Consider the following 12,720-nt stretch of genomic DNA (forward strand, 5'->3'; position numbering starts at 1 on the left):
AAGAACATTTACCTGACACATAGATGACTAATCAGGTATCTATCCCACCTACGTATGACACTTACTGGAATTTACAGGTGGGCAGTGTTCACAAGGCGTTCCCCAGGCTTTCCCACGCGAACAACAACATGAGGCCTTGGATATGCTAACACCAATTTCAATACTGCAGGCCAAGTCGCCATTATCTCCTCGTGGTTTTGCCTCCAGGTAGCAACTGCCAGACCGAGTATCTGTGCGATAGGAAAAATGATATATTATTATACTGTTATAGTAGCAATTTTTTATAGAATATTTTAATTAAACATTTTTTAACATAGAAAGTTTGGGTGGAGAAGGGGAGAATATAGGAGTAGAACAGATGTGGTACACTATCATGGTTCGAGCTGACTTAACCAGTAGTGTCCAGATCTACATATGGCATTTTCTTTTAAGGCGATAAACAAGTGCCTTAAATTTTCATTTTTATATAAGCTACATGTGACATTTGATTCTATGAAGTATAGCGATATTTTTGATGGCCTCATTTCATCAAAGTTTTCAATCAAGAAAACTGGCGTAAATAGATTTGAAATGTTTGAACATTTTTTGTGCAAAACAAGACAGCTCAAAAATTTTGCGACTTTTGGCGTTTTCAAGCCTTTTTTCCCAGTTCTGATAAAGTAGGTGGAACTGAGGTTGGACAAGGGCCTGACAAGGCATGATGAACCCCATTCATCAAATCCATGAAGAGTCATGGCATACCTTAGTCTCTGACTGGAGTAAGATGTGTGGGGAGGCGCACACCAGTTTATGCCTTTCCTTAGTCATTAAGAGGGGTGTGCTTCTTAATGAAACAAGTACCTCGCCTCCCACCACCCCCTCACCAAGACTGGCATGACAAACACTCATCTTGATAAATTGGGGCCTATATGTCTAAAACTATTAATCGGGAACATTGACTATAAAACCTTCCACAGAATCTACTATGCTCATCATGCAAAGGGGTTGAGCATTGTGCTGTGACATACCCAAAGCCTCCTGACTAAAGTGGAGCATTTAATATACAGTGTTGATAATCATGTAATGGGAGGTCCTGACACAATAAGGGGTCCCACATGTGCAGCAGAAGACAATATTTCATAATTTTGCAAGCCTTTAACTTGCTGCTTGGCAAAATGCTTATGGAATCAATCGACGGTAACCTATTCAGAGTAATAAAATATATAGCCATTGTGAGGTATAGTAACACCATAATGTGTTCTGTATACACCTAGAATCATTACCTATGGTGGGCATGAGACTCTTCTGCAGAGCCCTATTAAAAGCCTTAAGCATTTTTGAGCATTGTTGAGGAGCGATAATTCACCTCTCAGCTTAAATCAAAAAAGGGTGTAGGTAAGGGAATGGAGAATAGCAGATATTTTATGAATACAAATTCATACTGATGCCATTTAAGAATATTTAACACTACATGATATGAGATGAATATTTTGATGAGGATTACCTAGTAGAAAACAAGGACATAGATTTATTAAAAAGCCATACCAACACATCCAACTCGGGTAGGGTTGAGTTGGAAATCTGGGGGGCATTCACAGTTGTAACTGCCTGGCGTATTCTCACATGTTCCACTTATACATGTTGTTGGATCAGCACACTCATCCACATCTTAAAAAAAAGGAAGAAACATGTATTTTTTTTAGCCGTTTTACCATATTAAAGCCAGGTCCAACGGCAGTTTTCTTAACAAAAACTACTGTGAGTCCACACAGCAGTATCCATTTTTATCAGTTGAAATGTCATCTAGATCTTACCCGTGCAGTTGCCACCACTTTTATCCAGCTCATATCCACTATCACAATCACACCTGAAGAGACCCGGGAGGTTTTTGCAAGTTCCATAAACGCAGATGTTGGGAAGAGCACATTCATCGATATCTACAAATATAAGAATATTATTTTTAATATAAAAACAAAAAAGGTTTAGAACTGATTGTAAGTCATATAGATTGACCTAAACAGATGTTCATTATTCCTTTGCCACCCATGATACCTTCAGCCCATCTTACCTTCACATGTTTTCCCATCAGGGCTCGGTAAGAATCCCATGTCACAGTCACAACGGTATCCTCCAGGAGTATTAAGACACTGGCCATTTCCACATAGATTTATGTTGTCGGTGCATTCATCAATATCTGTCCAGAAGAGCAGACAGTTTTATTAAACACTTTGACTTCTTGGCATAACTTAAGAGTTCACTATGTGTTATTTGAAGCTAAATCCCTGTTGTTGTAATTATAAAACTCTGTTCTAACAAGGATGACCTATTTGTTGGCAATAACACCGCACAAGTCGTCTACCAGACCAAATTTTTAATGTCTTTGCTGATCTGTTGCAGTGATCTCATCAGGACAACAGCAACCTCCATGAAAATAAAAAGGCCAATAAGAGTATAATAATATCAAACAGTTTGTCGAATGTTAGGTCCCTTCCCAGCACAGAACAAAAAATGTAAAAAGCCCTGTATAAACAATTGCATTAGATTTAAACTTTTGTCAAAATCAATATAGAACCTCAATGGACATTCAAATAGAGACTCACCTTTGCAATCAAATCCATCTCCAAAATATCCTTCTTTGCACAGACATCGGTATGATCCCATGGTGTTCTTGCAGTTTGCATCTTGGCTGCACAGATGGGTTCCATTAGAACATTCATCAAGATCTGCAAGAAATGTCAAATGAATTTACTATTATTTTTTAAATAACAAACCAACCTAAGGCTGGTGTCACACGACCGTATTCTCTCTCAATGGAGAAAATTGGTCCGATTATGCTAATTAGACTCTGATCAGAGTTTGATCAAAGTGTGATCATAGTGTGATCCAATTTTCTCGGATGTGGAGAAGTTCTAAAAAAGAATTTTCCATCTTCTCCATTTTTTCAGAACATGAACATCGGACCTCATTCGAATATCATCTGAGTGAGGTCTGATTTTTTTCCATGGACTCTTTGACTTGAATGGTTGAGTGTGATATCGGATGCGAATAATGCATGTCACAATTTTTTTAATTGGACACACTGTCCGAAGAAAAGATCAGCCATATACACGGCCCCATAGAATAACATTGATCTGAGTGATATCCGATGTTTTGCCGGATTGCACTCGGACCGAAAATACAGTCGTCTGCACAAGACCTAAGACTGATTCCATCACCACATCACACAATATGTCTATGGCCATTAAACACAATTGGGCATATTGGAATTTGTGTTCAATTCTGGGAATGTGCCATAAATTCTTAAGATCTCCAAAAAGGTTTTCCCAGAAAAGATATTGTCCAATGAATAGATTGGCATGCCACAGACAGAAACAGCCAAGCACTGCACTCTACTGTCTTCATCAGACATTGAATAGAGTGACCGCATGCATCCTCGATCGTCACGCCATTCAAAGTTTTGATGAATAGTATAATGGAGTAAAATGCATTACAACTTGAGAAAACACCACACCTGTGCATTTGATGCCATTTCCTACCCATCCAGGGTTGCAGCTACATTTAAAGCTTCCAGGGAGGTTTGTACACATGGCGTGCCTGTCACAGTTGTGAGCACCAATCTCACATTCGTTGACATCTGGTTAAAAAAAAAAAGAAAACAGAAAAACATTGAAATTATATCAATAAAAACAATTGATGAGAACTCAACATAAATAATATATTTTCTTAGTTTAGCCATAAGTTTAATTAGGTAAACTACATTTAATGTTTGATCAGATATTATTATACTATATTAATGACAGCTTTATAAGAATAGTCCAGGATATCACATTGATGGTCTCATATTAGGATTGATCACTACAAGGCCAGAAAATCGGTCCGACTACGCTAATCACACTGTAATCAAACTCAGATGTGAGTTTGATCAGAGTGTGATACGATTTTCTCAGGTGTGGAAAATAATGAGAAAAATAATAATTTAAGTGCGGTCCAATTTTTTCCACAGACCCATAGACATGAATGGGCGAGGGCGATCCGATAATCGGATGAAATTTGTGCATGCTGCGATTTTTTTCCACGGACCACTCGGTCCGAGGTAAACATTGGACATGTGCACGGCCCCATAAAATAACATGGGAATGGGTACTATCCATGAAAACAACGGCTAGCACTAGCATAGTGGGTGAAGTCCCAAATAATTATATGTAAGAGATGGAGGTATGGCTTATAGCAACCAATCAGACTTTTCTTTAGCAACTCATAAACAAATGATAGATTTCCCATTCTATGAGATCCTCAAGGCTTCCACAAGAGGACATACGTCAACCCCTGGGCTTTATATGACGTTTATTACAATGAGACACATTCAATTACAAGCCTGTGTGGTAAGCAATGAACATTAGAGAGAGTTAATTAAAAGCACTTCCAAACTATCTCAGCCTAGCTGCCCCTCGCTGATCCTTTGTACTCTCAACTAGGATATATTTTTCCCACAGAGATTGAACAGCTTGGGAAATTGATATTTTGTACATTGTTCTTCTTGTGGAATGTGGAACATGTCACATTTATGAATACACAAGGAAAGAATGGCGCGAAGATATATTGGGATCTTACGAAAGAGTCCGGGGAGCTTGAGGAGATTCCTGTACTAGCTAAGAAAACAAACACTGCACATTTTCTGGCAATTCTCTTTAAAGCAAATTAACTAGACACAAGCTACTGATTCCCCAATTGTAGACTTTGCTGAACAGAGAAGCAATGACAATTGATCCTGCCTAAATCATCTATAAATACCGTAAATCCTAATACATCGAAAATACTCATAGCTGGTTAGAATAACGTTGTGTATTATGTACGTAGTGAACATGCTGCTGGGGACGACAAGAATTCTGGCCTACCATCTACAATCGGTCCATCCTGCCCATACTATTCTGAATACTGAATGTTGTGGTGATTTGCTCTGTGATTTGGTCAAAACCATAATAGGATGCTTACTAGAAGTGATCCAAAGTCATTATTCTCAGAGAAAATGCTAAATCTTGGCACAGTGAGTAGATTTCAGATTGATCTCTTGCCTAACTGTCAGCTACCCAAGTACAAACTCTCTGAGAACAACTTAGTTTAGGAAGTAAAACTGCAAAACTTTTACCAAAAATATGTTTTGCAAAACGCAGGATACCGGCCTAAGGAGCAGTGGAATTCAGATTCTCCAGTGACTGGACAGCACATCATTATAATGACACTGCCTTCTTATAAATGAGCCAATCTGGAAATTAGGTGATTACAAGAGGTCGGTCTGGTTTCTGTAATCTACATTGATCAGTTGGCACTGCCAAAGGAAGAGGCAGCCAGCACCGTGTTGCCCCAGCCAATGAGACTCTGTTTTGGTCCACAGAGAGGATCTCTTGTCAGAAACTCCCTTTGATTAAAATGTTCTTTCTGGCTTGGTTATTTGATTTATCTGTAACATACTTTATCATACTAATCAGCATCATCTTATCTATACGTTAATTTCGTTTGTTTGGGTTTTGTCTATTTTGTGGCCAGAGTGAACATGCTCCTATTTTGCATGCATACCAACTTAAGGGGGTTTTACACATAGCGATATCGCTATAACGTCACCGATTTTGTGACGTTATAGCGATATCGCTAGCAATATCGCTATGTGTGATACTTACCTCCGACCGGCTCCCCTGCTGTCCATTGTTGATCGCGCGAGAATTTCCGGCTCCATTTCTCGTCGGCGCCAGCAGGAAGCCCAGCAGGAAGCGCCCGACGATGCGTGGAGGCGGACTGGAGGACGTCAGGATCGCTGTGTGTGAAAGGTAAGTATCGTGCGCTGCATCGCTGCTGCGTCGCTGCTGCACCGCTGTGAGATCTGCCTGTGTGACAGCTCTCTAGCGATCATTTAGCGACGCACCAGCGATCCTGACCGGGTCGGTTCGCTGGTCGGATCGCTGGTGCATCGCTAAATGTAAAGGGACCTTTACACTCCAGTTCATTTTTTTCAGTTTAGTCTCAAGTTTCTGCATTATGTGCAGGTGAGGGTGTGGGATCCCTTTTTTTGACCTGGACATTGCATTTAAAAAGCTCCCCAGTTGCTGTGTTTCCATGTTCAGGACTCAGTCCTGCTCAGTCATATTCACACAGGACGTCACCTTGACGTTGGTTGGATGGCTTCTACGCTTTTTTGATCAAAAACAGTGTTTACTAAATGCACAATGTTATTTACACTGAGGAAAATAAGTATTTGATATACTGCCGATTTTACACGTTTTCCCACCTACAAAGAATGGAGAGGTCTGTAATTTTTATCTTAGGTACACTTCAACTGTGAGAGACAGGAACTAAAAATAAAAACCAGAAAATCACTTTGTATGATTTTTACATAATTAATTTGCATTTTATTGCATGAAATAAGTATTTGATGCAATAGAATAACAGAACCTAATATTTGGTATAGAAATTTTGTTTGCAATTACAGAGGTCAGACGTTTCCTGTAGTTCTTGACCAAGTTTGCACACACTGCAGTAAGGATTTTGGCCCACTTCTCTAAATAGATCTTCACCAGATCTTTCATGTTTCAGGGCTGTCGCTGGGCAACACTGAGTTTCAGCTCCCTCCAAAGATTTTCTATTGGGTTCAGGTCTTGAGACTGGCTGTGCCACTCCAGGACCTTCAAATGCTTCTTACAGCTATCTGTTTCTGATCATTGTCGTACTGGAAGAGCCAACCACTACCCATCTTCAATTGTCTTACTGAGGGAAGGAGTTTCTTGGCCAAAATCTCAGGACACATGACCCCATCCATCCCTCTTTCCATACTATGCAGTCGTTCTGTCCCCTTTGCAGAAAAGCACCCCCAAATTATAATGTTTTCCTCACCATGCTTCACGGTTGGGACAGTGTTCTTGGGGTTGTACTCATTCTTCTACCTCTAAACATGGCGAGTTTAGTTGATACCAAAAAGTTCTACTTTGGGCTCATCTGACAAATGATCTTCTCCCATGCCTTCTCTGGATCATCCAGATGGTCATTGACCAACTTCAAATGGGCCTGGACATGTACGGGCATGAGAAAGGGGACTTGCGGGATTTTAATTCATGACGACGTAGTGTGTTACTAACGGTAATCTTTGAGACAATGGTCCCAGCTCTATTCAGGTCATTGACCAGGTCCTGCCTTGAAGTTCTGGACATGATTCCTGAGTCCTGACGTTTCTGAAAATCATCCTTACCCCATGAGGTGACATCTTGCATGGAGCACCAGACCAAGAAATATTGATAGTCATCTTGTGTTTCTTCCATTTTCTAATAATTGTGCCAACAGTTGTTGCCTTCTCACCAAGCTGTTTATCTATTGTCCTGTAGCCCATTCCAGCCTTGTGCAGGTCTACAACTTTGCCCCTGGTGTCCTTAGACAGCTCTTTGGTCTTGGCCATAGTGGAGAGGTTGAAGTGGGGTTGTACAGGTAAGGACAGGTGTCTTTTATACAGGTAGCGAGTTCAAACAGATGCAATTAATACAGGTAATACAGGTAATTAGTGCAATGTAGGAGGGCTTCTTACAGAAAAACTAATAGATCTATGAAACCCAGAATTATTGCTGGTTGATAGGTGATCCATTACTTATTTCATGCAGTAAAATGCAATATATTTATTTAAAAATCATACAATGTGATTTTCTTTTTTTATTTTTAGATTATGTCACTCACAGTTGAAGTGTACCTATGATAAAAATTACATACCTCTCCATTCTTTGTAGGTGGGAAAACTTGCAAAAGTGATGACAGATAATTCTACTCTTCACCCAACCAGAAGGAAACTCTTCGCTATTGATAGCCAGCAACATGAGGAAACATCATTTGAAACCATCCATCTTTCATCATTGGTTTGAAAGCTCGCTCAATGTACACAGGCCCTATTGTTCCAAAGACTATGATGTTACATTTTAGCTACAGATGCAGCCATTCTTTAAATGAAAAATATATCCCGATGCAGAAAAATGTAACTCGGCACCTAGCAAAACAAAGTGAATAGCATTTATTGTGTAAAGGGAATTTGTCAATAAGTTATTTCTATGTAATCTGAGAGCGGTATGATGTAGGGGCAGAGACCCAGATAACAGCAATGTGTCACTCACTCTCTTTTTTCTCTGCTGCAGATCAACCGGTTCTCTAACTGCTGAGCTCCGTATAACTCCACCCACACCACTGATTGGCAGCTTTCTGTGTACACTGTGTATAGGCAAAAAGCTGCTAATTAGTGGTGGGGGTGTGGTTACACACAGCAGGAGAAGGACTACATGACATGAGACAACTAGTCCTTTAGTGATAATCTCCTGCTGTTAAAACACTGATTTTATTGAAACTACAACAAGCAGCCCAGTAAATGACATATCGCTGGAGTCAGGGTCTTTTACTATACATCATACTGCAAACAGATGAAATAGTAAAATCCTGTTGACACATTCCCTTTAATTTCTGCATCACGTTATCTCTCTTGTGTGTTAGATTAGTAAAGGCTGCATCTGTATGTTGTGTTAGTTCTCTGTGGATAATGACTAGAAATACATTAGATAAGAAGCTGGACAGCATGCTTGTTCAACAGACCTAGGTTGGTCCTTGACTATTGGGGTCAACTTTAATAACTCTGATTGTCTGAATTATTAGAATATTGCCCTATTAGCTGATTTTCGTGTGACATAATTAGGCAACCTGAGCAGAGAAAGTAAAGAGTTAAAAGCATTTGTCTGGTGAGTCGGTGGGGTCCGTGCGGGGGGGATTAACATTTCCTGCAGCCCAGTGGGTTTTATAAAACACATTATAAACGCTCCAGTCTCCATAATAACAACATATTTCTAATTGTTTTACTATAACTATGGCGTGAGTTACACCTAGTCATCAATAGCTGGTTTGTAGCTTTCGGTGCTTCCTTAACCGAAAAAACCAAGTAGATTCTTTTTGCTTCTCTAGATTTACATTCCACATACTGTTACACTCGTATGGAGCATGTAATTGGTGGTGAATTATTACATTATAAACTAGCAATGGCCAAAACGACACGGCTCTTTGTCATGTTTTACATTTTTCCATAGGGATCTCATGTTCTCATTACTACAAGCCCTCCATCTGTTACAGAGGTAAGTAAGAGCAAAAGGGTTTTTCTTCTGAATTCTCCTCTAAATTCTACTTACAAGGAGAAAGAGAATGTGTGTGGGTTGGGAATGTGCTGCATGATAGTGGGTGGAAGCCGAAACTGAGTGATTGGGGAAATAAAACATGTTTATTTGTGAACATAGAAACAATCTACAATGACAAGGCAGCAGAAATATTTAGGCTAAAACTATTGAAGCCCGACGGACAATGGCACTCATTCAGGAATATATTAGCACCTATTTTTGGCGCAATTTACTGCAAAATAAAGTCTAATCTAATCTGTGACTTATTTATTAACCATTTCCACAATAATGTAGAACCATTTGAACAATGTACATCAATTGATAAACCCTGCATTGCCTTCTGCAGGTCCAGGGGCCTGTGCCAGGCTGGCTTCATCCTGTATTAAGATAGGTAGAGAGAACCAGTGCAGAGATCCATCCCTGTCCCCATAACACAACTAGTCTGAAATTTGGCTCCTTGAAACTCAAAGGTAAGTCAAAACGTCACACATTTAAAGGGAACCTGTCAGCAAGATTGTGCACAATAACCTACAGACAGGTCAGCACCGTTATACCGATTAAAATGATACCTTGGTTGATAAAATCCGTCTTGTGGTTGTTGTTTAATCTTCATTTTCAGTTTCACGTGGTGCTCTGATTAGCTATTCATAATGCAGACTACTGACAGGTCACTGATCCCTCGGTGATCTGCCCCCTAGTTTGCATAATGAATATTATATATTTATTGAAAAAAATCATCCCCTTCTGCAGGCAGGTGGCTCCTGCGCTGCCCCATCATTGCATCCATATTGTGCATTTAATTATTGGCTTTGATGGTATCCACAAATTCCTTAAAAAAAAAAATAAAATCAGTTTGAAAATGGAGCCGGCCGCACTTGCACAGTAGCAGCTATCAGATCACCGATTCCTGCTACTGAGCAGGCGCCGCCATCATGCTAGAGAAAATAAAATTGTCTCCTCTAATATGGCAACGGTTGCGCCAGCACGGTAGCATCTATCAGCGATCCGATAGAAGCTACTGCGCAGGCGCCACTAGCGCCATTTTGGAAGTGGCAATTTTTTTCTCTAGAAAGATGCCAGCGCCTGCATAGTAACAATTGTCGGCCGGCGCCATTTTCAAACTGATTTTTGTTTTTTTTAGAAATTTATGGATACCACCAAAACCAATGATTAAATGCACAATATGGATGCAATCATGGTGCAGCGCCTGCCTGCAGAAGGGGATTTTTTATTATATAAATAATATTCATTATGTAAACTAGGGGGAAGGTCACAGAGGGATCAGTGACCTGTCAAACGCCATAAACATGAATACCTAATCAGAGCACCACATGAAGGACCCCCACTGGCTGCATGAGCATACAGTATCATTAACTCAAAACTGAAAATAGAGATTAAACTACAACCACAAGATGGATTTCATCAACCAAGGTATCATTTTAATGAGTATAATGGCGCCGACCTGACACTGTCTGTAGGTTACTGTGTACAATCCCGCTGCCAGGCTCCCTTTAATCAATTTTGCAACAAGAAGTTTTTATAAAGTTATATATTTTGTGACACTCCTTTAACCCCTTTCCGATGTTGGGCGTAGTAGTACGCTGATGTCGGAATCCCTCTCTTTGATGTGGCCTCCGACGCTGAGCCCACATCTTTTCTGGCACATGTCAGCTGTTTTGTACCGCTGACATGTGCCTCTAACAGCCGCAGGTGGAATCGCGATCCACCACGACTGTTATCTAGTTAAATTCCGCTGTCAAACTCTGACAATGGCATTTAACTCGCGCTTCCGGCAAGCGCACCAGAAATCTCACATATTGGTGCCCGTGTCACATGGCCACGGGTCACTGATAGGTTAGCATGACAACCAGAGGCTTCCAGCAGACCTCTATGATTGTCACTGTCGGATTCATATGAGCACCCAGTGGTCGGCGCTCACAGCAAGTGAGTAATTCAGCTACATACAGGTGATCTGATCATTGCCTGTATGTAACAGAGCCGATCGGATTATGGTAGCTTTTAGTCTCCCATGGAGACTATTGAAGCATGCTAAAAGTTAAAAAAAGTTATTAAAAAATAGAAAAAATATAAAATTTCAAATCACCCCCTTTCACCCCATTCAAAATAAAACAATAAAAAAAATCGAACAGACTCATATTTGGAATTGCCACATTCAGAATCGCTGATCTATCAATATAGAAAAAAGAATTAACCTGATCGCTAAACGGCGTAGCGAGAAAAAAAGTTAAAACGCCAGAATTAAGTTTTTTCGGTCACATTAAAATGCAATAACGGACGATCAAAAGATCGTATCTTCACCAAAATGGTGTCATTAAAAACATCAGCTCGGCGCACAAAAAATAAGCCCTCACGCAACGTGAGATCACGAAAAATGGAGCCGCTACGGGTATCAGAAAATAGCACAATTTTTTTTTTTGTATCAAACTTTGGATTTTTTTTTCACCACTTAGATAAAAAAAGAACGTAGATATGTTTGGTGTCTATGAACTTGTAATGACCTGGAGATTCATAATGGCAGGTCAGTTTGAGCATTTAGTGAACATGGTAAAAAAATAAAAACTGTGGGATTGCATTTTTTTTGCAATTTCACTGCACTTGGAAATTTTTCCTGTTTTCCAGTACATTTTATGGTAAAACCAATGGTGTCGTTCAAAAATACAATTCGCCCCGCAAAAAACAAGCCCTCACATGGCTATTTTGACAGAAAAATAAAAAAGTTATAGCTCTGGGAAAAAGAGGAGCAAAAAAACGAAACCGCAAAAATGAAAATACCTCCGGGGGTTAAGGTTCTAATGAAGATATGAGGACAAGGAACATAGAGAAATTAAAATGATGTGCAATGACTAGTGCACTTTCAGTGATATGTAAAAGCCCTACGATGTAGCACTGATGATGGTAGTTTACAGTATTGCAAAGCGAGTGGATAATTTATTATTCTTTGTCTGCCCTCAGCTAACTAAATCCCCTAAAGTGCACACCGCCAGGTGATCTTGTTTCCCATCTTGTAAAATCCATTTTTTCATTTCTGAGTAACATCAGCAATGTTCTGGATTTGAATCTGTGCTCAAGTCAGCAACAAGCGGTGGCTCCCGTTGCACAAAAGTATGGTATGTGTTTTAGTACTAAGTCGAGAATATCTTCAGTACATTTCATGTCTAAATTACTGTAAAGAAAACCACAGTGAAAGGTCGCCCCTAATAATCTAAGAAAATAAGGAAAACAGCCTTCAAATTCTGTTTCTATGCTTTTACATAGGAAAGGGAAAGTATCCAGTAGGCAGCAACACCAATTATTTACTGTTCTTGTTTCATCTTGTGCCTCTTGTAATTTTCTCAATAGATTGTACTTTTGTGACTTTACTTCCTCCCATTTATAAAGAAATAAATATGAATTTATTTTCATTGTTTTTGGACACAATATAAATCTGCCCAGTTTTGCAGCTCTGCAAAGCTATTTTGCAGACAGACATAGAACAAGAACACCGGCCTCATCTGATCCACAAATCTTGTTAGCAATAGTTGACTTACCTCTTGGCGTTCATCTT

The 12,720-nt window shown here is 39.7% G+C and overlaps 1 protein-coding gene across 1 annotated transcript in view; it reads right to left on the reverse strand.

The window, feature by feature from the left end:
• Positions 1 to 12,720, reverse strand: part of FBN1 (fibrillin 1) — a 373,121-nt gene that overhangs the window by 75,798 nt on the left and 284,603 nt on the right. The window contains exons 33-38 of the mRNA XM_073568456.1: positions 3,491 to 3,613; positions 2,580 to 2,702; positions 2,048 to 2,173; positions 1,794 to 1,916; positions 1,525 to 1,647; positions 66 to 230 (exon numbers count right to left, since the gene is read on the reverse strand). Coding sequence (XP_073424557.1) covers positions 66 to 230; positions 1,525 to 1,647; positions 1,794 to 1,916; positions 2,048 to 2,173; positions 2,580 to 2,702; positions 3,491 to 3,613 — 783 coding nt within the window. The remainder of the gene's footprint in view (positions 1 to 65; positions 231 to 1,524; positions 1,648 to 1,793; positions 1,917 to 2,047; positions 2,174 to 2,579; positions 2,703 to 3,490; positions 3,614 to 12,720) is intronic.

Source organism: Dendrobates tinctorius, unplaced genomic scaffold (genome assembly GCF_039654945.1).
Source record: "Dendrobates tinctorius isolate UK_male_01 unplaced genomic scaffold, ASM3965494v1 ptg000022l, whole genome shotgun sequence".
Lineage (NCBI taxonomy): Eukaryota > Metazoa > Chordata > Amphibia > Anura > Dendrobatidae > Dendrobates > Dendrobates tinctorius.